Source organism: Salvia splendens, chromosome 13 (genome assembly GCF_004379255.2).
Source record: "Salvia splendens isolate huo1 chromosome 13, SspV2, whole genome shotgun sequence".
Lineage (NCBI taxonomy): Eukaryota > Viridiplantae > Streptophyta > Magnoliopsida > Lamiales > Lamiaceae > Salvia > Salvia splendens.
In genome coordinates this window covers 23,815,462-23,837,636 of record NC_056044.1, presented here as the reverse complement: position 1 = coordinate 23,837,636, position 22,175 = coordinate 23,815,462, and the positions used below count along the sequence as shown (strand labels likewise).

General features: G+C 40.1%; 4 protein-coding genes across 5 annotated transcripts; 1 reads left to right on the top strand and 3 right to left on the bottom strand.

Annotated features, from left to right (window-relative positions):
- Nucleotides 1-822: 822 nt before the first annotated feature.
- Nucleotides 823-1,713, bottom strand: LOC121760740 (probable xyloglucan endotransglucosylase/hydrolase protein 27). Its single transcript, XM_042156366.1, has one exon. The coding sequence runs from the start codon at nt 1,711-1,713 to the stop codon at nt 823-825; it is 891 nt and encodes a 296-aa protein (XP_042012300.1).
- Nucleotides 1,714-2,759: 1,046 nt separating this feature from the next.
- Nucleotides 2,760-6,368, bottom strand: LOC121761346 (GRF1-interacting factor 3-like). 2 transcript variants are annotated; one of them, XM_042157002.1, is made up of 5 exons: nt 6,238-6,368; nt 5,777-5,887; nt 4,348-4,424; nt 3,748-3,832; nt 2,760-3,669 (listed from the first exon to the last, which is right to left on the bottom strand). In XM_042157002.1, exons 2-5 carry the CDS (start codon nt 5,852-5,854, stop codon nt 3,259-3,261), a joined length of 651 nt encoding a protein of 216 aa, XP_042012936.1. In that variant the 5' UTR covers nt 5,855-5,887; nt 6,238-6,368; the 3' UTR covers nt 2,760-3,258. The 2 variants fall into 2 exon arrangements, with proteins under 2 accessions (XP_042012936.1, XP_042012937.1); XM_042157003.1 differs by having other exon boundaries at nt 5,777-5,870; nt 6,238-6,361.
- A 3,112-nt stretch (nt 6,369-9,480) lies between these two features.
- LOC121760739 lies at nt 9,481-9,945 on the top strand. The gene has a single exon (XM_042156365.1). The coding sequence runs from the start codon at nt 9,481-9,483 to the stop codon at nt 9,943-9,945; it is 465 nt and encodes a 154-aa protein (XP_042012299.1).
- Nucleotides 9,946-19,142: 9,197 nt separating this feature from the next.
- LOC121760738 lies at nt 19,143-19,667 on the bottom strand. Its single transcript, XM_042156363.1, has one exon. It carries the CDS (start codon nt 19,665-19,667, stop codon nt 19,143-19,145), a length of 525 nt encoding a protein of 174 aa, XP_042012297.1.
- Between the last annotated feature and the right edge of the window lie 2,508 nt (nt 19,668-22,175).

The window sequence follows — 22,175 nt, the reverse complement described above, 5'->3', positions numbered from 1 at the left end:
TGTATGTTAATTAATCTACATTAAAAATCCAATTATAATAATTAATTTAAATTATCTTATTACTCTCAAAATTTTCAACTTTCCATTTTGATTGAGATTTAATAAATGTATTTTGATAAATTACAAGTCAAACTTAAATACAAACTAATATACCTAATGTAAAGTTTAAATATTTATTTTATTTATATAAATATATATACCAAAATAAACTCATGTTTATTTATTCTCTTAAAACTAAATAATTTATCCCACTTGTTAACTACCATGGTAAATCCAAATTCGACTATCAAACGGGGTCTTAACATTTTTACTCTTAAAAAAAACATTGCGTTAATTTTGGTCAAAAGTTTATTTCTTTTTACCTTTTAACGTAAATCGGAGTTTCCTTCAAATTGTTTTTGAGCTTTAATGATTAGTTTAATGTCGAGTATATATCAAACTGGTCCAAACTCATTCATGATTTGCAATGAAAGTCGAATAACGCATTCTTTGAAATATTTTGTTTACGCTATAACTTATAGGTGTATTACTAATGTGGTCATTAAGTGGAATAAATAATAATATTCACATAATATTACAACATGATAAATATGTTAGAATACATATGTGCAATTCTCTTAACTATGTTAATTTAAGGAATATTGATATAAATTATTGACCGCAATAATTTGGTGCAAATATATAGTATTTGGCCATCCTAGCAAAGAAAGTAGTACAACCAAACTTCACAATTTGAATCGGCAGAGATTTCTCTTATTTCCAAAGATGAAAGAAAAATAAAAGAAAAAAGGAATGAATTGGCATATTTAATTCATACAGCAATTAATTGGATCCGAACGTTTTTGGATGAAGCTTGTGGAGATGTCGCAATTCATTGCGATTAAAAACGCAGTCAGGCAAAGCAAGGGGATAACGCTTTTTGTCATAGCAGTAAGAGTAAGTCATCCAACGCCTCCTGAAGCCATTCATCTTCAATCTCTCAACCCTCGTCAAACCCATCCCATAGTCACGGCAGTCTTGGGCCGTTTCATTAAACGGGCACCCGTTCATCACGAAGCCCGAATACTTGGCGATGAACGGCCCATAACTCATATCCATTTTATACTTCCCCCCACCCGTGGCCCAATCCGACCCGTTCCAAATGGTGGCGTAAAGCCTCATCTCCTTTGAAGGAAACTCCTCCCGAATGGAAGGAGCCTTGTTGACGTGCCGGATCGGGACGCGGTCGACGTAGTACGTGATCCGCTCCGGGCCCCACAGGATCGCGTAGCGGTGGAAATCCTCGGACGGGTCGAACCACAGGTCGTACCTCTCCTCCCTCCCTCGCTCCACGTGGCCCTCGCCGTAGAAGTTTGTCTGGAGAGACCACTTTCCGCCGCCGAGGAACTCGAAATCGATCTCGTCGTGGCGGTAGGGGTACTTCTGGTTGTTGGAGGAGTAGAAGGTGACGACCACGCCGGCGGTGTAGCTGTCCGGCAGCTTCAGCGAGGTCTCGAAGTAGCCCTGCGTGTACATTTGCTTTGAGTGGAAGCCGGAGCTCGTTGTCTCGTCCATGGCGATCTCGACAGAGCCCTCGTCCTCGTAGGAGACGATGTTGGCCTCGCCGTAAAGTGGTTTGAACGCTTTGCTGAATGTCGTTATCGATGATTCGGCTGAGGAGATCATTGCAGCGGTGAACATAATGACTGCGCCTATGAAAGTTAAACCTCCCATTTTTTTTTTATTTGTTCGGTTTTGAAATAGTGGGAGAGGTTATATATGTATTAGTAGTAATATTGAATGGAATTGGACATTTTGGGTGCGTATTTTGAGCGTGTGGAGAGATTGTGTTGCCTGATTTTGGAGGATGGTAATGACAGTAAAGTGATTTGAAAACAATTGACCAAATCTAGGATTAAATTGTGGGTTGACAGATTTGGTTGCATTGCAAGTGAATGGAAACACTGAATAAGGGCGTGACGCGTGAGTTGTGTTCGAGATTTTGGGGTTCCATTGAATTCATGAGGCAAAACTACTTTATTTTTGGACAACTGATCGGTACTTTTTTTTGGAATATGTGTTTAATAGTATAAACATCTGGTTGCCTATTTTACAGATTTTGGGTCATTAACATGGATATTCACATTTATGCGCATGCGTGTGCGTGGGCTATCAAAATTTGAAAATTTAAACAAAAAAGAGTCACATTTATGAGCACTAAAAGGTTTATTCGCAATTAGTTAGAGAAGAAAAATAATCTATTTTTTGGGGATTTAGAACCGTTCATAAATTCAAATCAACAAATTGAACTAATTATTTAAGGAGTATTTATCATAACTTTTTTCCAAATTCTTGTTTTGCTTTAAAACAGTATTTTCAAAAAAATATATAAAACTATTGATTTATATTATTGATTTTTTAACCGCTCAAAATTATGATGACATGGCTCATTCCAATGATGATATGGAATTTTGAGGAATATAATCAGTTGTTCGTAATTAATGACAAAAAAATTGAAATCAAAAGTCATATTTGTGCGTTTCCTTGTATGTTCTCTACGTTTTATGCAGTGCTTTGTAAACAGCAAAAGATCAGTTCCCCTGGTTCTCCCAGTTGACACAAGAAACATACCACAAAGCATGCCAATGAACAAACTTGTGCTTTTCTTCAATTATTCTTCCTTTTGTTAAGAGTAAGCATGCAAACACAGGCTTTTTAGCCCAACTCACAAGAGGCTAAAAGGAAACTTGCTTTTTCATGTTTGAAAGCAATGAAGTGGATAGAGCAAAAAGAGTAAGCATAGTTTTCATTGATTAAAATAATGACAGCAGTTACATAGCATTATATAGTGATCCATAGAATGATCTAGACTACGAATCGTCCTAGCCAAATCAGTTACAATACTCAATCAATTAATCTGCTAGGATGAGAATCAATTCTGTTTTGTCATCATCCTCACAACAACATCCTTCCAGCTCATCATGTGGTCCTAATTGTGAGCTGGAGCATTCTCAAGATGAGATGGATTAACTTCTTTACCTTCCACGTACACAGATGTAGCATGACATACATTACTGGATTGCTTCTCCTTTGAGTCATCCTCACTTGTATTATTTTCACAATGGAAAAACTGTTCATTCATTCGTTCCTGCCTTTGTCACTACACGGAGGAGCAGAAAGAAACACTATTCCTAGTCAAACAAACTTTGCTAGTTCTACAACACGACGCCTATTATCAACAACCAGATAGCTGACAGCTACATTATTCTATGCCGCCCTTTACTTGCCTTCCTCTGCATCTCCACCACCACGAACTGCAGTAGAGTTTCCCTGGCCATCAGAACCGCCTGCAATCCGACTATCAGGTTTATCTTGCCTACTTACCCCACGGATGTCAGTGAGGTTCGAGTTTGATGCGGGAATACTGCTGCTGGCCACTCCGAGATTGGCGTCGTTATGTTGGGGATTCATGCCATTGTTGGGACCGACGGACCTCATGGCCAGTTGCCCTTGGCCGGCTTGCAGGTGGCCGTGTTGGATATTTGGATGTTGCTGAGGATCCTGTAATAGGTGTGGGCTATTATTAAAGGGCGGTCGTGGCTGGAACGTGCCTTGCTGCTGCGCCATGGCTGCAGCCTGAGGATGCTGCATGTAAAACCCTCCTTGTTGCATTGCGGGATGATGAGTCATCTGCATTTTTCAATATACGGATAAGCGAAAATGTCAAATATTATCAGTTAACTTCCTCCTACCAACTCCAATAGATACCTGGGTAGGCATTGCTGGTGTTTGAGGTTGGGCATCAGCTATAGCAGCCAAATACATCAGGTTCTTTTGAAGTTGAGCCTGGTATCTGATCAATTCATAATCAAAAGGATACCCCGACCAACCATATGTAATAAGTCTTCAAATAACAAAATCACTAGTTTGAAGGACACGTTCAGAGGCTATATATGACGATGTCCCACATCCAAAATAAATCTTATGCTCTGGCTTGTTATAATAACATTTTCAGTTGCCTGTTAACAGAATTTAATATTGAATGACACTGGATCTCGGTACTCAGCAGACCCTAGTCGCGGTATTTAAGCCTTAGCCTACGATTCTACTTGCACGAAAATATGTTGCCATATCCTAACATAAGTCTACAGAATAGACTTCATAAAGAGCATTGAAAATGAAACTAGTGCACTGAAATACAGTAAGTCAACTCTTCTCGGGAAGCTTTAGACAGTCTAGTCTGACTATTTTTTGTTGTTCTTATTGCATACACAATAAGAAAATAATCAATTTGATTTAAAGTAGTTTCGGCATACAATAAAAGGAACAAGTAAGCATAATTTACAGCATCTAAGCAGCAGAACTTACTGTGCACATTCAGCAAGTTTGCCTAGGTTTTGATTATCCAGAATAGCCAATATCAGTTTCTTGTTCTCATCGAGGTACTGCATCATGAGTTATTAACAAGGTTGTATATCAGAATGTGAATAATCGAAAGTATACACATAAAGTGAGAATTTTTTAAGATGCATGCCACATGAGAGAATGACATAATGACAGTAATAAAGTATGAAAGAAATTCCAGAATTAAGATAACTAAAAAGAATGGAAAGGGAACATATTATAATAATAAAACAGACATGATAAAATGGCAGTATAGCAACTACAAAGTATATCACTAATTCACTAATGACATGGATCACTCATTCACTTGTAATCTCTTAAACGAAGCGATTAAATCATGACGCACATCTCCTATTTCAGCAAACTTACATGTTTACAAAAGTGTGACGTAGAAGTTGTATAATGTTGGGGTGGATAAGGACATGATGTGCATCTAATGCATCGAATTAAAAAGACAAAACCATTTATGGAAGTTCTATTAGAAGCATTATCGAGATATGCATATTATCAGTGTTGTATCATGAAAAAGTGCTTTACTCAACAAGTGAATTTTGCCTAGGAAGATTCATATCAGTTCCGCTAGTTGTTCAACTCATTTTGATGATAATTTAACCAAATGCTACTAACAGATGTACTTGTATGATTGAGGAATTCATGCACAGACGAAAAAAGGTCGAGTAAAACTCCTAAAGCAAGCTGTGTGGTTAAACCCTGCAGTGATGTTGGTGGTCATGTCTTATATGGCATCGACAATTTGATATGGTAGTAGATCAAATTTAAAACTCATAAACTAGATCACACCTTCAAGGAAAATTTCATGTTAATGCTTTTGGTTCAATTTTGTAAAAAAACATTTTCTTTAGAAATTCAGTTTATAAAAACCTTGAAATGGAATAGTACTTGTATTCCTTGAAAATTTTCATGTCAATGCTTTTGGTTCAATATACACAGAATCACTACCACTAAATTTGACAGAACTCTTCAGAACTCCATAAAAAAAATTAGTTTCTTAAGCCTCCAACCAAGCTAGGTGGTACACAACCTGAAAGTCAGTATTCCCTTCCCACGAACAACCGAAGCATAATTAGCTTTCAAGTGCTACGAAGATATGATGTTCTGGTAACCATCACACAGATTTAAAGAAATGCTGACTCAAATTCCATTAATTTCATTCACCAGGAGATGCTTTTAAGTTTTTTTTTTTTATGCGAAGTCGTGACATTTACACTGCAATAATTTCCTAATAGAACTCCCTGCTCTAACTGAATCCCTAAATTTCGAATCGAAATAGGTCCTAAAAACTCTGTTACACCCAGAAACTAATAAATATAAAAAATCCAATCTTTTTTCATAAAATGCCCTAAATTTGGGGGAAAGTGAATAGAGATATGACCTTCTGAATCTGCTCGGTGGTGATATTTGTAGGTGGAAACGACGGCATGACAGGAAACATTGGTCCCGGTTGCTGCATCTTTACTATCTCTCTCCTGCTTAATTACAAATTCTACAATTTACAATCACCAACCAAAGCAAGAATGATTCCTATTTTATTTTTCAAAACGGAAAGCATAAAACCCTAGCGCATGATCAAATAACTGAAGAAAAAGAAATTACTAATACTCCCTCCGTCCCGTGTTACTTGCACTCATTTCCTTTCTGGGCGTCCCAAGTTATTTGCACTCTTTCCATTTTTAGTAACAATTATCACCTACAGCCGCAATTGTTGACTTTCCTATACACGCATTCCTTAATCTCCGTGCCAAAAAGCAAACGTGCGAGTAGCACGGGACGGAGGGAGTACTTGTCTAAAACCTGTAACCAGAAAAGTGAAAACAACGGTCAAATTATGTTTACCTGTTTGTATCGTACAATTAGATTGGGTTTGGCGACAGATTAGTTATAAATTTATTAAAAAGGGTATTGGTTTGCAGGCGAAGTGGAGTTTGAACTTTTTGAGAGTTTGTGTATTGTGACTCACATTCACACCCCTGTTAATTTAAAATTTTAAAGTGGGATTTATCATTTAATACATGACGAGTTGAGGAAAGGACACCGAATGCATACTATTTTTGTGTCGGGTGTTTGAAATGAGTCACGTGTGACCCCAAACGCCCACTTCTCTTTTTCCTAAGAGCGTCCACTATAAGGTGGACGCGGCTATAGCCGCGAGCGGGGCGAAAGCGGGGCGGTAGGCGCGGCTATTATAGTGGAGGGGGTGTCCGCCGCGAGGGTGGACGCGGCTGGTGGGGGGGAGGGCGGCGAACGAGGCTTCGCCGCGAGTGGGGCGAGGACGCGGCGGTGGGTGTATAGGCGCGGCTATAGCCGCGGCTATTATAGTGGCGGATATCCGCCGCGGCTATAGCCGCATTTTTTGAATTTTTTTTTTTTCGTTTTTTCATCTATAAATACCACTCCCCCTCTTCCCCCACTCCCATTTTCACAAAATCCATACACCCACTTTCTACAAAAACACTCTCTACAAAATGCACCGAGGAGACGACGAATCACCCGACACTGAGGAATCGGGATATGACAGCAATCCATCTCAGCCGTCGGCCCATCATTCGCCGCCATCGGGTATTGGCGGATATGCTTCTCAGCCGTCGGGATTTGGCGGATATTCGGGCCTAATTACCTCGTATTCTAGTTATTTATACTGCGATTATTTAAATTACACTTAATTGAAACTAAAAAATATTTAAAAATGAAAATTGATTATAAAATTTGGGGGCTATTGGAGTTGTCCACTATAGTGGCGGAAATAGAATTTTGGGGCTATGGACAACAAAATTGGGGCTATGGACAAAAACTGGGGCGGGGCTATTGGGCGTGTCCGCCTTATAGTGGACACCCTAAAACCTCTTGTTAGGGTGAAAAAAAAACCCTCTTTGTTACTGTTACTCCGTATAAAAAATAAACAAACTTATAGTAAATGACATTAATTTTAATGTTAGGAATCTACTTCTTACAAGAGATAAAAGTCGGGCGTAATACAACCCAAAGAAAGACTACAAAAGAATGAACTGAACCGAAATTGCAATGAAAAAAAATCGAAACAGTAAGACCGTAAAAGTGTTTAGCCGAGTCGAGGAGGCCTCTTTCCGCAAGACGAGATACGCCCCGGTAGTGCTCTCGGTTTGGCGTGTCGTCCCCAAATATAAAACAGCTACGTCTCTGGTGAAGCAGCATCGCAATCAACAGAGCTCCGACGAACTGGATGGAGGAGAGGGCAGAGCTTTCGACAGAAAAACAATGCAGGAGATGGAGAGAGCTTATGATGCTATATGCTTTGTGAATGTTATGTAGAGATGCATGGAATGACTAGCCTATTTATAGGCTCAGTCCACTGCTGGGGGTCAACAGCCACGATGGCTGTCATCATTGCAAGATTGTTACTGTTGAACGTTACGGGCGTTATAAACCGTTACGAGAGCTGCTCCTTGATGCATCGGGACACGCGCACGTCTAGGTTCGTGACGACGTGGACTTCATCACGTGTCAGCCACGTAGGCTCTTACCGCGTCATACTGACGATGTGTCATCCCATTTGGCTCGCTGGCGTGGAAACGTTGGTGGTCAAAAAAGAACTACACCAACCAGCCTTGGGGTCGAGCCCAAGCACCGAGCTCCACGACCAGGCCCAAAGAACAGTCCAAAGACCACCCAAAGACCAATTGCCAAGATCCAAGTCCACGGGCACGGGCTCGAGGCTCGCAGCACGAGGCGGGCGGGCAGCGGCGGCGCGCGTGTGCGCGTTTGTGGGCTCTACAGCCCATCTTAGTCCACTAGAAGTATTACATGTAGTAATCCCACTTATTAAATACTTGTTTAATAAGCTTCTAACTTTCAATGTGGGATACTTAATTAATCTCATGGCTTCTCTTATAGCTCATTTAATTAACTAGTAATTATTTCGCAACTTTAATCCATTATTTCTCACTCACCGGGAATTGGATTTGAGAAAATGAATATACCACGATCATCTACTCCGAACGTAGACCGACGCTATATTATTTAATTTCACAAAATTAAATGTCTCGTTGGAAGTATTCTTGGTCAAAGTCCTTTGACCGGAACGATTCCAACAATCCCCCACATGAGTGGAAATAGCCAAATGCATATGCATGCAGACACAAACTCAACTCTCGAGAGGTATATAAGTGTAAGGATAGGTAGTTGTTGGCTTTGAACCCTCCATAGTCGACACCATCGGATACACAGGCGGCTTAGTAGAGCGATGCTTTGAACTAATCCCCTACGGCGTGCACCGAGACAATGGTGTTAACGCTTAAACACCTCAACCTCATCCGTTCTCACGTTTTGTGTCCTTTGCGGCCTTGGACACCACTTTGGATTCATAAGTGTGTTATTTGAAGCGGCCTCACTTCACACTTATATAGGTGATTCCTAATCGAGTATCTTGCCCTACTCGGTCTCCTTGAGAACTCAATCTCCTTGAGATCATTAGGAGTCATTAAAAGTCATAAACTTAGCCTCACTACTAGGCAAGTTTTCCAAGACTCTATTGTTCTCCTGGGAATAGATATAGTTGAGTATTTCTCATGAACTATCAATTGTATAGCCAAATCCACAATTCTTTAGTTTGTGGATTTCAAACTCATTCCCTCTAGCAACTTATTCATTTGATCACTGTTAGCGGATCCGCTAGATTATCTATTGACTTCACATAGTCAATTGTAATCACCCCTGTTGTGATCAAATATCTCACGGTGTTATGTCGTCGACGTATATGTCGAGACTTACCGTTATAGAAGTCATTGTTAGCCCTTCCAATAGCCGTTTGGCTATCGCAGTGAATCAGCACTGGTGGCACAGGTTTAGACCAAGATGGAATATATTCAAGGAAGTTCTTAAGCCACTCGACTTCCTCACCAGCCTTATCTAAGGCAATGAACTCCGATTCCATTATTGATCGGGCTATACATGTCTGTTTTGTGGATTTCCACGATACAACACCACCCCCAATAGTAAAGACGTATCCACTTGTTGAAAGTGAGTCTCTATTGTCGGATATCCAATTTGCATCACAGTGTACCGGGGGGTATCTCCCCCAGACAGAGGGTTCTGCGGTCACTCATGGTCTTATGGCATCCCCCTGATGCCCCGTGGGTGAAGCTGAACACTAATGGTACCTTCTCTGCATGGATGCTGGAGGCGGGGGAGGGAGGATTGGTTCGAGGCCCGGATGGAGGCCTTCTACGGGCCTTCTGCTCTCCGATTACCGCATCATCGAGCTTTGAGGCGGAGCTGTTGGCTCTGATTTGGGGTTTGGGGATGGCGATGGAGCTTTCGACCCACATTTGGATTGAGCTTGACTCAGCAGCTCTGGTTACCTTGTTGTCATCTGGACGACTTGGCTCTGCGGATATTAGACATCACATGGCTTTGATCCGGAGTATGACTGCTCAGCGGCATGTTCGGTTCTCACATATCTACAGAGAAGGGAACCGGGCTGCCGACTTTCTGGCAGGTAGGGGGCTCAGACCTCTTCCCTTACTTATTATGACCCAATCTCTGCGCCTCGGTATCTCAAGGCGCTAGTTAGGATGGACCAGTTGGGATATCCTAACTTCCGTTTTCGACGTAGAGATGTGGGTTAATCTTGTTCTCATGAGAGTTAGATTTATCTCAGCTATACTGCTTCCTTTTGTTTATTTGGCCCTATTTTTTCCCTTGATAGCATTGAGGATCCCGACTTGTGGGACCCCCGGTCTGTTTTCTCATGTTCTTGCTTTGGATCTTAGTCACTTTTGGGCTAATGATCATGTTTTGGAACATTATATTTTGATCTTATTTACGGGTTGGGGGTCTGCCTAAACCCCCCGCCCATAAGGCGTCTTTGATTTAAAAAAAAAGTACCGGGGGTATTTCGAGAAGTGTAGCCTATGATTTTGAGTATGTTTTAAATATCTCAAAACCCTCACAAGAGCTCTTCAATGCTCTTTGCTTGGAATGCTCGTGTAACGACTCAACTTGTTCACGGCACAAGCAATGTCAGGTCGAGTGCAATTAGTCAAGTACATAATGCATCCGATGACCCGTGCATACTCTTCTTGTGCAACGGGCTCGCCTTTGTTCTTACTCAAGTGAACGTCGAGTTCAATTGGAGTCTTAACCGGCGCGCCATCATAGGCTTGGAATTTATTCAATATCTTCTCAACATAATGTGATTGTGTTAAGATGATTCCATCAGACGTTCTTAGAATCTTCATTCCAAGAATTACATCGGCTAGACCCATGTCTTTCATGTCAAAGTTTCTTTTTAACATGGCCTTTGTATCGTTAATTACTTGTGTGTTGCTACCCAAGATTAACATATCATCAACGTATAGACACAATATAACATGACCGTTATTAGTGCTCTTGATGTAGACACATTTGTCGCACTCGTTGATTTTAAACCCATTTGATAACATCACATTATCAAACTTCAAGTGACATTGCAATGGCGCTTGTTTCAATCCATATAGAGACTTTACGAGCTTGCATACCTTTTTCTATTGTCCAGGTACTACAAATCCTTCGGGTTGTTCCATATAAATTTCATCTTCTAGTTCACCATTTAGAAACGCGGTCTTTACATCCATTTGATGAATCTCAAGATTGTGCAATGCAGCAATAGCGAGAAGCACTCGGATAGATGTAATCCTTGTAGGTGAATAGGTATCGAAGAAGACATGTCCTTCCTTTTGTTTAAAACTCTTTACTACTAGTCTGGCTTTATACTTATCCACTGTTCCATCGGCCATAAATTTCCTTTTAAGTACCCATTCGCAACCTAGAGGTTTCGCACCTTCAGGTAGATCTACCAACACCCAAGTGTGGTTTAGCAAAATTGAATCAATTTCGCTTTGAACAGCTTCTCTCCAATGTTGTCCGTCTGGGCCATCGAAGGCTACTTTTATAGATGGCGGTTCTTCATCTAACATAAAAACAATGTAGTCAGGACCAAATATTTTTGGTGTTCTGACCCTACTACCACGTCTTAGTACTGTATCCTTTGGATCGGGCCTTGCACACTTGCGCGATTCAGGTTCCTCATCCGCTGATTTAGAACTAGTGGCTTCTTCTTCAATTCTTGTCTCAGAATTGGTTGAGATTTTTCCCTTGTCTTTGCAAGGAAATGTATTTTCGAGAAATACAACATTCCTTGACTCAATTGTTGTTCCTACTGTAATAGTCGATATTTCAGACTTGTGAACAACAAATCTATATGCACTACTGTTAAGTGCATATCTAATGAAGATACAATCAACAGTTTTAGGTCCAATTGTAACTTGTTTGGGCGGGGAACCATTACTTTTGCCAAATACCCCCACACTTTGAGGTATTTGTAAGATGGTTTCATTCCTTTCCACGAATCATAAGGAGTGACGTCTTTTCCTTTGCGTGGGATTTTGTTTAGGATAGAGTTGTATGTCAAGATAGCCTCCCCCCACATGTTCTGGGACAATCCAGAACTAAGTAGTAGTGCATTCATCATTTTCTTTAGAGTTCAATTTTTACGTTCTGCAACACCATTAGATTGTGGTGAATATTGAGCAGTTGTTTGATGAATTATACCACTTGCGTTGCATAACTCCTCAAACGGGGCTACATATTCACCTCCTCTATCGCTTTGAATTGTTTTGATTTTGCAACCAAGTTGATTCTTAACTTCGTTCTTATAATTTTTGAACGCTTCTATTGCTTCATCTTTACTTCTTAAAAGATAAATGTAGCAATACCTTGTGCAATCATCTGTGAAAGTGATAAAGTATTTTTTTACCACCTCTAGTTTGCACCATCTTTAAATCACATACGTCCGTGTGAATTAATTCAAGGGGTTTTGTGCTTCGTTCAACCGAGTGAAACGACAACTTAGTCATTTTTGCTTCAAGACAAATTTCACATTTATATTGGGTATCCACTTCATTAGCCTTTAGTAAATCTAAATTCACTAATCTTTTAATGGCTTTTGAATTTACATGTCTCAATCTACAATGCCACAAATTTGAACACTTAGTCAAGTAGAAGGAAGTAGATGCTTTATTTGCCAACGGCTTTGCAACACTGCGAGTTGTCACACTGAGCTTGAAAAGTCCATCAGTTACATAACATTTTCCGAGTGACTTTCCAAACTTGTACAATGCAAACCTATAAGACTCAAATGCAAGTTTAAACCCTTTATTGACTAGTATTGATCCTGACACTAGGTTTTTGCGGATGTCCGGGACAAGCAACACATCCTTCAAAGTGATAGTGACGCCAGACGTCATCATGAGAATCACGTTGCCAATGCCGAGGATTTCGGACGATGCTTGATTCCCCATGTTGATCTTCCTCCCTTCAACAGCAGTGTAGGAGGCAAACTTGCTCCTATCTGAGCAGACATGAGCAGTAGTGCCGGTGTCGATGTACCAGCCACCCTTGTTATCAACAAGGTTAACTTCTTCAGTGACCACAGTAATGAGGTCGTTTTCATCCCAGTCTTTGAACTCCTTCTCAACGACGTGGGCTGCCGGCTTCTTCTTCTTCTTCTTGCTGCGGCAGTCCTTGGCAAAGTGGCCAGTTTTTCCACACTTGAAGCATTCGCCTTCAAATTTCTTTGCAGGCTGCTTTCCTTTCCCTTTATCCTTTTGACCTGGGCGAGGGCGTTTGTTGGAGGGACCGCCCCGCTCCAACAGATTGGCTTGGCTTCAAGTGGGCTAAAGCCTTTAGCCTTTTGGTCGCTTTTGCGCACATCAGCCTCAATGCGCAATTTCACGATCAAGTCTTCAAGGGTCATCTGCTTTCGCTTGTATTTGAGATAGCTCTTGAAGTCCTTCCAACTGGGAGGAAGCTTGTTAATGATCGTGCACCTTAAGAATTTGTCGGGTAAGGTCATCCCTTCAGCCACTAGTGCGTGGATGATCATTTGGAGCTCTTGAACTTGCTCCATGATGGGTCGAGAGTCGACCATCTTGTAGTCCATAAATTTGGATGCTACAACTTGTTCAGTACCTGCAGCATTATCTATGCTATACTTCCTTTCTAGACTTTCCCACATCTCTTTTGATGTGGTTACAATGGAGTATACATTGTACAAACTATCATCTAAGGCACTTAGAATAAAATTTTTACAAAGATAATCTCCTTTTCTCCAAGCTTCATAGTCCGTCATGACTTCGAGTCTAGTCTCTTGATCGCTTGGCGCGGGAGGCTCGTTTTCAGTGAGGAAATTGGTAACGCTCAATGTTGTCAAGTAGAACAACATCTTTTGGTACCACCTTTTGAAGTCAGATCCTCCAAACTTTGGTGGCTTCTCGGCAGGTGGCATCATTCTTGGTGCCAAAGGTGTCGTACTTGGTCCATGGAATGAACCAATTCTGTTGCCCTCGAAGGAGCCAACAACGTGGTTGGGCATAGAGCCCTCACCATTCATGTTGGGCATAGAGCCCGCCATGGTCGTACCAGCCCCGAAGGAACTAGCACCCGCGTGACACCCGAAGACCCCAGTATTCGTGTGAGACCCGAAGGCCCCAGCACTCGATCCATTAAAGGATCCGAAGGAACCACTAAAAGTGGAACCAACTGATCCATTCGAGGTGGATCCACCAGTGGGCCCAAGGGGGTTAACAAACTCCCAAGGTGTTGTTGATGAAGATGGATAGCGCCCGGGAGTGGGCATCATCGTCGGAATCGACGATGTGTTGACCGGTGCAGTGGTCGACAAAGTGGATGGGGATGCGGCGGCGGTGGTGGCAGCGACGGTGTTGGATTCAGTCGACATCTCCAGCAAAGGTATTAAATTTCAGAAGTGATTAATTTCAGTTTAGAGATTCAAATTCCTTCAAAGGCAAGTCTTATCTCGTCTTGCGATTGTTAGGATTCTACTTCTTAAAAGAGATAAAAGCCGGGCGTAATACAACCCAAAGAAGGAATACAAAAGAATGAACTGAACCGAAATTACAATGAAAAAAAATATCGAAACAGTAAGATCGTAAAAGTGTTTAGCCGAGTCGAGGAGGCCTCTTTCCGCAAGACGAGATACGCCCCGGTAGTGCTCTCGGTTTGGCGTGTCATCCCCAAAGATAAAACGACTACGTCTCTGGTGAAGCAGCACCGCAATCAATAGAGCTCCGGCGAACTGGATGGAGGGAATGACAGAGCTTTCGACAGAAAAACAATGCAGGAGAGGGAGAGAGCTTATGATGCTATATGCTTTGTGAATGTTATGTAGAGATGCATGGAATGACTAGCCTATTTATAGGCTCAGTCCACTGCTGGGGGTCAACAGCCATGATGGCTGTCATCATTGCGAGATTGTAACTGCCGAACGTTACTGGCGACGGCGTGGACTTCATCACGTGTCAGCCACGTAGGCTCTTACCGCGTTATACTGACGATATGTCGCTGGCGTGGAAACGTTGGTGGTCAAGAAAGAACTACACCAACCAGCCTTGGGGTCGAGCCCAAGCACCGAGCCCCACGACCAGGCCCAAAGAACAGTCCAAAGAACAAGTCCAAGTCCAAGTCCACAGCCACGGACACGGGCGCGCGGCTCGCGGCGGGGCGGGCAGCGGCGGCGCGCGTGTGCGCGTTTGTGGGCTCTACAGCCCATCTTAGTCCACTAGAAGTATTACATGTAGTAATCCCACTTATTAAATACTTGTTTAATAAGCTTCTAACTTTCAATGTGGGATACTTAATTAATCTCATGTCTTCTCTCATAGCTCATTTAATTAACTAGTAATTATTTCACAACTTTAATCCATTATTTCTCACTCACCGGGAATCGGATTTGAGAAAATGAATATATCACGGTCATCTACTCCGAACGTAGATCGACGCTATATTATTTAATTTCACAAAATTAAATGTCTCGTTGGAAGTATTCTTGGTCAAAGTCTGACAAACACAGATTTTGCATGTTTTTAAGGACTAGATTTGACTTGTTTTAAATGTCAATCATGCAAATTATGTTCTTAAATTGCATATGTTATACATTTGGTATTGTTGACGTGTTTGTTGATAAATGATAGAAAAAGATAGAAAAAGGTGAAAAAAAGCCAAAGTGCAGCAGCCTCTGTTCGAGCCCATTCTGGAAGCGATTTTGAAGTCCAATCAGTGCTTACTATATGACATTCTCTTCGTCTTCGAAAGAGCTTCGCATGGATATCTCGCATGTCTCAATCGGAGTTCTGTGGAGAAAGTTATGACAATTCTACGAACATCGCGCAGTGCAGTCAAAGCTGGCGGGAATTTAGGCGGAAATTCACGGAAGAAAAGAAATTATTATATTGTGAAGCCAAATCTCTCCTATTTCTTGTAGGGCACGAAATTTATCAAAAATAAACCTTTTTCCAGCCTATAAATACCTCTAAACCTAATTCACAATCTTCATCTCAGAGCCTCCAATCCTTCCCCCTCTACACATTCTTCAATTCCATCTTCCACACATAATTCATCCATCTTCCATTGGAGCGGAGCTCTGCAGATCCAGGCAAGAGAAGGCTGAAGATTGAAGATTCAACCTTGGGTTTTATCAATTTCTTTCATGTCTTATACTTTTATTTTTGTTTTTACTACTTGTCTATGAGTAGTTAAACATCATTTGTAGTTTTTTTGGTGAAAACTATTATGAACATGTTTTGATTTATTGAATTGAACCTTTTTCCTAGCTCTTGTGATTGTTTTGCTTGTTCTTGTGCTTTTATTATTCTTTTGTCTGGCCAACTTGAGAACTATGTTCGTTTAACTAGATTAATCGAGAGATAGCTAGTTTTACGTGGTAAAGGAACGAGTACAACACATAAGTTTATCTACACTCGAGAGAGGGGACCCTTTGTGAGGGCTTGAGTCTTAGGAACTTAAGGAGTTAGAATCTAATCTATTGGAAGTAGACTTGGATAGTTAGAGTCTAATCTACTAGATAAGTGCACTCGAGAGAGGGCTTATCTGAAAATCGCGACTTTCCTAATAATCCTGGAGACACATAAAGGTAAAGGTTCTGTGAGATTAATCATCACTAGGTCATAGTAGTTGGATCCTAAAACTCTAATTTCTTTAGCCTGTTTTGTATTATTTTGTTTTTATATTTGTTTATATTTATGTCTAGTTTATAAAACCAAAACCCAAAACTCCGTGTCTCTAGATAGTATATGACGCTTAGTATATGATAGTCAGTTGCAATCTTATTCCCTGTGTTCGATATCCTGGTACTGACCTTTAGCTATACTAGTTCTACCCTGTAAACTTGCAGGTATTTTTAGTGCTAATAAATAGTACATCAAAGTCCTTTGACCACAACAATTCTAACAATTAATGTGTAATTGGTAAAGTAAGATAGTATAATGTGTAATTGGTAAAGTAAGATAGTAGAAGGGAAAAAGAGATGGAACTAGTATTAGTTGATTATGGAGTCCACATTTAAAATGATATGTAGGGTTAGTATTTGTTTTGAAACTTTTCACATATCTAATTTTGATGGACACCACAAAATAGAAAAATTAGTAGATTTTTTTTGGACATAATAGCAGACCGTAATAGTATTTCCTTCGAAAATAAAATTTGAGAAGTCTAAAAATTAGTAGATTTTTTTTGGACATAATAGCAGACCGTAATAGTATTTCCTTCGAAAATAAAATTTGAGAAGTCTAAATTATTTGCTCAATGATGGCGTGTCATGTTAAATTTCACCTTGTACTTACTGTGTTACCTGTGATGATCAACTACATACATATAAATTATACTACTACTACCACTCAGGTAAATCAACTTGTCTTAAAATTATGAACGGGATATTCTAGATCAGGCACCAAGAATATTTTAATATTTTATTGTTACACTTATTTTTATCATTCCTCCATCCCAACTTAATTGTCACTGGAGTGTGCACGAGTTTTAAAAAATGTAAAGAAAAGTTGGTTGAAAAAGTTAGTGGAATATGAGATCCACTTTTTTCTATTGGTTTTATAATAAAATGTGAGTGAAGTGAGTTAGTGGAGAATGCGAGACCTACTTATTATTTATAGTAAAAATGAAGTGTGACAATTAAGTTGAGATGAACCGAAATGAAAAAGAGTGACAATTAAGTTGGGACAGAGGGAGTACTGCTATTCGAAAAGAATCTTAAACGTGTTTTTCAAAAAAGAGTGTTAATAAGCGTTTAGCACTAGCATATAGACTTAGGAATAATACTCATCTATTTCACTCTAAGTGGAGCATTTCTATTCTGGCACGAGATTTTATGTAGAATTATTTTATGAGTTAATTGGAGAGAATAAAGTAAGAGAAGGAAAAAGTAAAGATAGTGATGTTTTTATTTTTATAAATGTGTCATTTATTAGAGTGACATTCCAAAAAGAAAAATAGCTCAATTAGAGTGGGACGGAGGGAAGAGGAAGTAGGTACGGTACTTAGATGATGCTAAGAGCATCCACAATGGCGCCCGTCCCGGCGGACGTCCGGCCTGCGTGCCGGAGTTCCGCGCGGGACGTCCGCCATTGCACAGCGGTGACGCGGATACGGACGTCCGCTGCGGACATCGGAGTTCCGCGGCGTTTCCGGGACGTCCGTCGCGACGTCCTTGCGGACGTCCGCCATTGCGTTGACCCCACGGACGTCAGCGCGGACGTCCCGATTATTTTATATTTTTTTTTCAAAAATTCTATAAATACGGCTCGTTGAACTTCATTTCATTCGCACCACTTGAATTTGAAATGTAACTTTCTTTTTTTTATTTAATGAAATTTTTATTCCGTAATCGTGGCGAAATTTTAATTCCTAAAATTGGTTAATTTGTAAATTTTTATTATTGTGGGAAGTCCGTCGGGAAGTCCTTGGGGATGTCCGTCACTGTGCAGTGGGAAGTTCTTATGATGTGGCAGAGCAGTGGAAAGTCCTTATGACGTGGTTTGGGATGTCCGCGGGGATGTCCACCGGAACCTCCCCACCACTGTGGATGCTCTAAAGTAATTGTTTTACAATGATTTCTGAGTAAGAGTGACCTGATGATAATCATCCAAAAATAACATTATTAATTATACAAATATAATGGTAGTCATGACAAGAAAAATTATACTGCTTTCTACCCATAAAATTGAGATCGATTAAATTAATATCCCAAACTTCAGTTAATTGAAGTCTAGTATCCGACAACAATTTCACAAAATCTATCACCGAAATGAGTCTTCTTCAGCAGGATTTTTGTAAAGGCCTTGTATCCATTGAGATTTGGTTGGTGCCTATAATTCCATCGTCACAGTCACGATATATTGCACAACAAATAAAAAATACTTCAGCACCGTAATTAAACTTTAAAAAACATTAATTTACTTAATTAGAAACGCAAACGCCCCCTGCTTAGATGTGGGTTGAGCATGCACACCTTAACTCATGTCTCTTCTCGATTATTATTGGAAAGAACAATAGTAATACTCACCCTGTCCACTACGAGTTTTAATATGAAATTAATATTATATGAAAGATAAAATTAATAACATATGAGAGAGAAAGATAAAAAAAGTGGGTAATAGAATAATAAAATGGAAAACACTTCTCATTTTAAGCATAATCTAATTTTGGTGGGTGGACTCAAATAAAAACATAAGACTATTTTTGTTAACGAATGGAGTGTATGAATATAGACAATAAGATCGCTACGATAGGCACTTTAACTTGATAATAACGACAATTATTGCTAAAGATGTAGTGCTAGTACTAAAATATTGATGGGCTAATTCAACTTGTGATTGAAGTATTTACAGAGAGATGTCTCAGCAATTTTCAATGGCACTCGTCCTACTCTGGCGTTCGGAATTGGCGGCGGACGGAACTCCGGCCGCCGCACACTTAGCCGCCGTCCTGACGCTCTCGATGAGCGCCTCCGTACGCGCCTCCTGCGACAGTATCTCGGACAGCTGATCTGTGTGGATGACCAGCCTCACTTTCCACACCCCGGTGCTGTTGTACTTGGGAAACACTTCTGGCTCGGACAGCCGCCGCAGCTTCCCCTGATTGTCCACCGACATCCGGTACGGTGCCGCCACGCGATCGCCTCCGTGATCCTTGCCTTTTTGTGAGGGCAGGAGATAGTAGTACTGCCCCGCGCAGAGGCTCTCGCTCTGGAAGAGGGGCGGAGAGCTGCGGCGGGGGCTGCCGAATATGGCATGGCCGGGGAATTCATTGGTGACGCACTCGGCGGTGATCGGGGCGTAGAGCTCCATCACGCCGCCGTCGGGAGTCACCACTTTGACCATGTCCTTCACCACTCCCAGCGTTTTGAATATGCAGTTTCCCATAGATATGTGTTGGTGCTAAATAAATTAAGGTGAGAGTGTTATGTAGTCTAGTAGTATAATATATAAATGAAATAGTATATGAGGTTAATTAATTTGTATGATTATATTTTTGGGGCGAATGTCGGTAGGGTGGTTCGTGCGGGTTTCGGAATGGAATATGTGTAGACTCGGCCACAACCGACACAAGCATTCTTTTCTTTATAGAGGTAGAGAGGTAGGGGATGTCATGAGTAAGATTCATAATTGGCTAACCGTAACAATATAGTATTAGATAAATCCGATCACGATAAAATATATGTTTTGCGTTACAGCGAATATAGGTGCATGTGTTATTTTCATGTTCATACTTTGAATAGTCAAGCGTCGGTATACTACAGCCACTTGACATACATTATTTTTTACTTATTTAATATAACTAAGAAAATTTTTGGTGTGGAAGTGTGTGCATTCTGTATATATCTTGGGTTCAAAATGAAATCCAGGTGGGGATCTTATGTCTCTTAGCCAATTTAGTAAATTAGTGGGTACGTGTCAATGTGGTCATATTTGCTATGTTGTACTCCCCCGTCCGTCCACAATTATAAGACCAAGTTGACAAGATAAGGATAAGTGAGTCATAATTTTATATATTGATTTTATAATAAAATGTGAAGGAGATAAAGTCAGGGAATTGTGAGATTCATTATAAAAATAGTATAATTACAAATGAAATATTTATCAGTGAATGGATAAAAATAGTAAAATAGGATGATTATTGGTGTACATGGGAATTCATAATATCAATACGTGTCCTTTTATTCGATTTCGAATAAATTTTAACATTACATCTTCGATTTCCAATAAGTAGGTATATCCTTGTATATTTTCTCTTTGCTAATGTGAGATTTCGCTCCTCGCATCTGCTGTTACACTTACACAGACAAATAGTACTAGTGATAAAGAATAAGAGTCGCACGAAGACAAATTTTTGAACAAAGGTGTGAATAGACATCACCAAACCGAACCGGCCAGGCTGAACCGGCCCGAAACCGTCACCGGCGGTTCCGAACCGGAACCGGAACCGTCGGCGGCGGTTCGAACCGTGACCGGAACAGGCGGTTCCGACGGGCCAGTTCAGGTTCAAGAAATTTGCGAACCGTAACCGGCGGTTCCAAACCGCCGGTTTCGACGGAACCGGCGGTTCCGAACCGCCGATTCGCCGGTTCCGACACCTTTTCAGGCTACCACCGGCCTATACGTAGCCTTTTCAGAAACCGGGTCAGAAACCGCCGGTTTTCGTCAGAAAACCGTTCACGAAACCGGCGGTTTCTGACCAAAAACCGGCGGTTCCGCCGGATTTCAAAATTTTGAAATTTGAAATTTGAAATTTGAAATTTTTTCTTTTTTTTCTTTTTTTTCTTTTTTTAATCACATTTTTCCCCTATAAATACCCCCTCCTCTTCATTTTCTACTTATCCCATTCTTGTGTTGATAAGAATTTCTCTCTCAATCTCAATTTCTCTATTCTCCATCCTCATTCTCTCAAGTTGTTTACGTTATTTGCGCTCATAATTTACTCACGTTGTTCTTGTTCACGTTATCATATTCACATAAACACTACTCTCTATTCTCTACTTCCAATTTCCATAATATCATGTCTTCATCTCGTCGTGGTGGTGATCGGGGCAACGGTAAAATTGCAAATTACAACGGTAAAATTGCAAATTACAACTTTAAAATTACAAATTACAACTTAAAATTTACAAATTACAACTTAAAATTACAAATTACAACTTCAAAATTGCAAATTACAACTTATTACTTAACATTACAAATTACAACTTTAAAATTACAAATTACAACAATTACAAATCGAAAAATTTAAATACAAGTTACTTACAACAATTATAAATCGAAAATTTTTAATATAAGTTACAACAATTACAAATTTACAACTTACAAGTGTTGACAAAAAAGACTTAGAAGATCATTAAAAGATATTCCTCATTTGATAAGTATCTTATTGGTGAAAAAGTGGGTAATGGGTATCTTTGGGGTAGATGGTACTGGAACACAAATTTATATATGGAATCTGGATGAATGGGGATCAAATTATAGTTTAAAATGGGAAGCTGGGTTCACTGGCGGGAGTTCGTTTCATCAGGCCATCAGGGTGGTATATTCATCCGAGTCTGACGAAGAAACGAACTCCTGCCAATGAACCCAGCTTCCCATTTTAAACTATAATCTGATCCTCATTCATCCAGATTTCATATATAAATTTGTGTTCCAGTACCATCTGCCCCAAAGATACCCATTACCCACTTTTTCACCAATAAGATACTTATCAAATGAGGAATATCTTTTAATGATCTTCTAAGTCTTTTTTGTCAACACTTGTAAGTTGTAAATTTGTAATTGTTGTAACTTATATTTAAATTTTTCGATTTGTAATTGTTGTAACTTGTAATTGTTGTAAGTAACTTGTATTTAAATTTTTCGATTTGTAATTGTTGTAATTTGTAATTT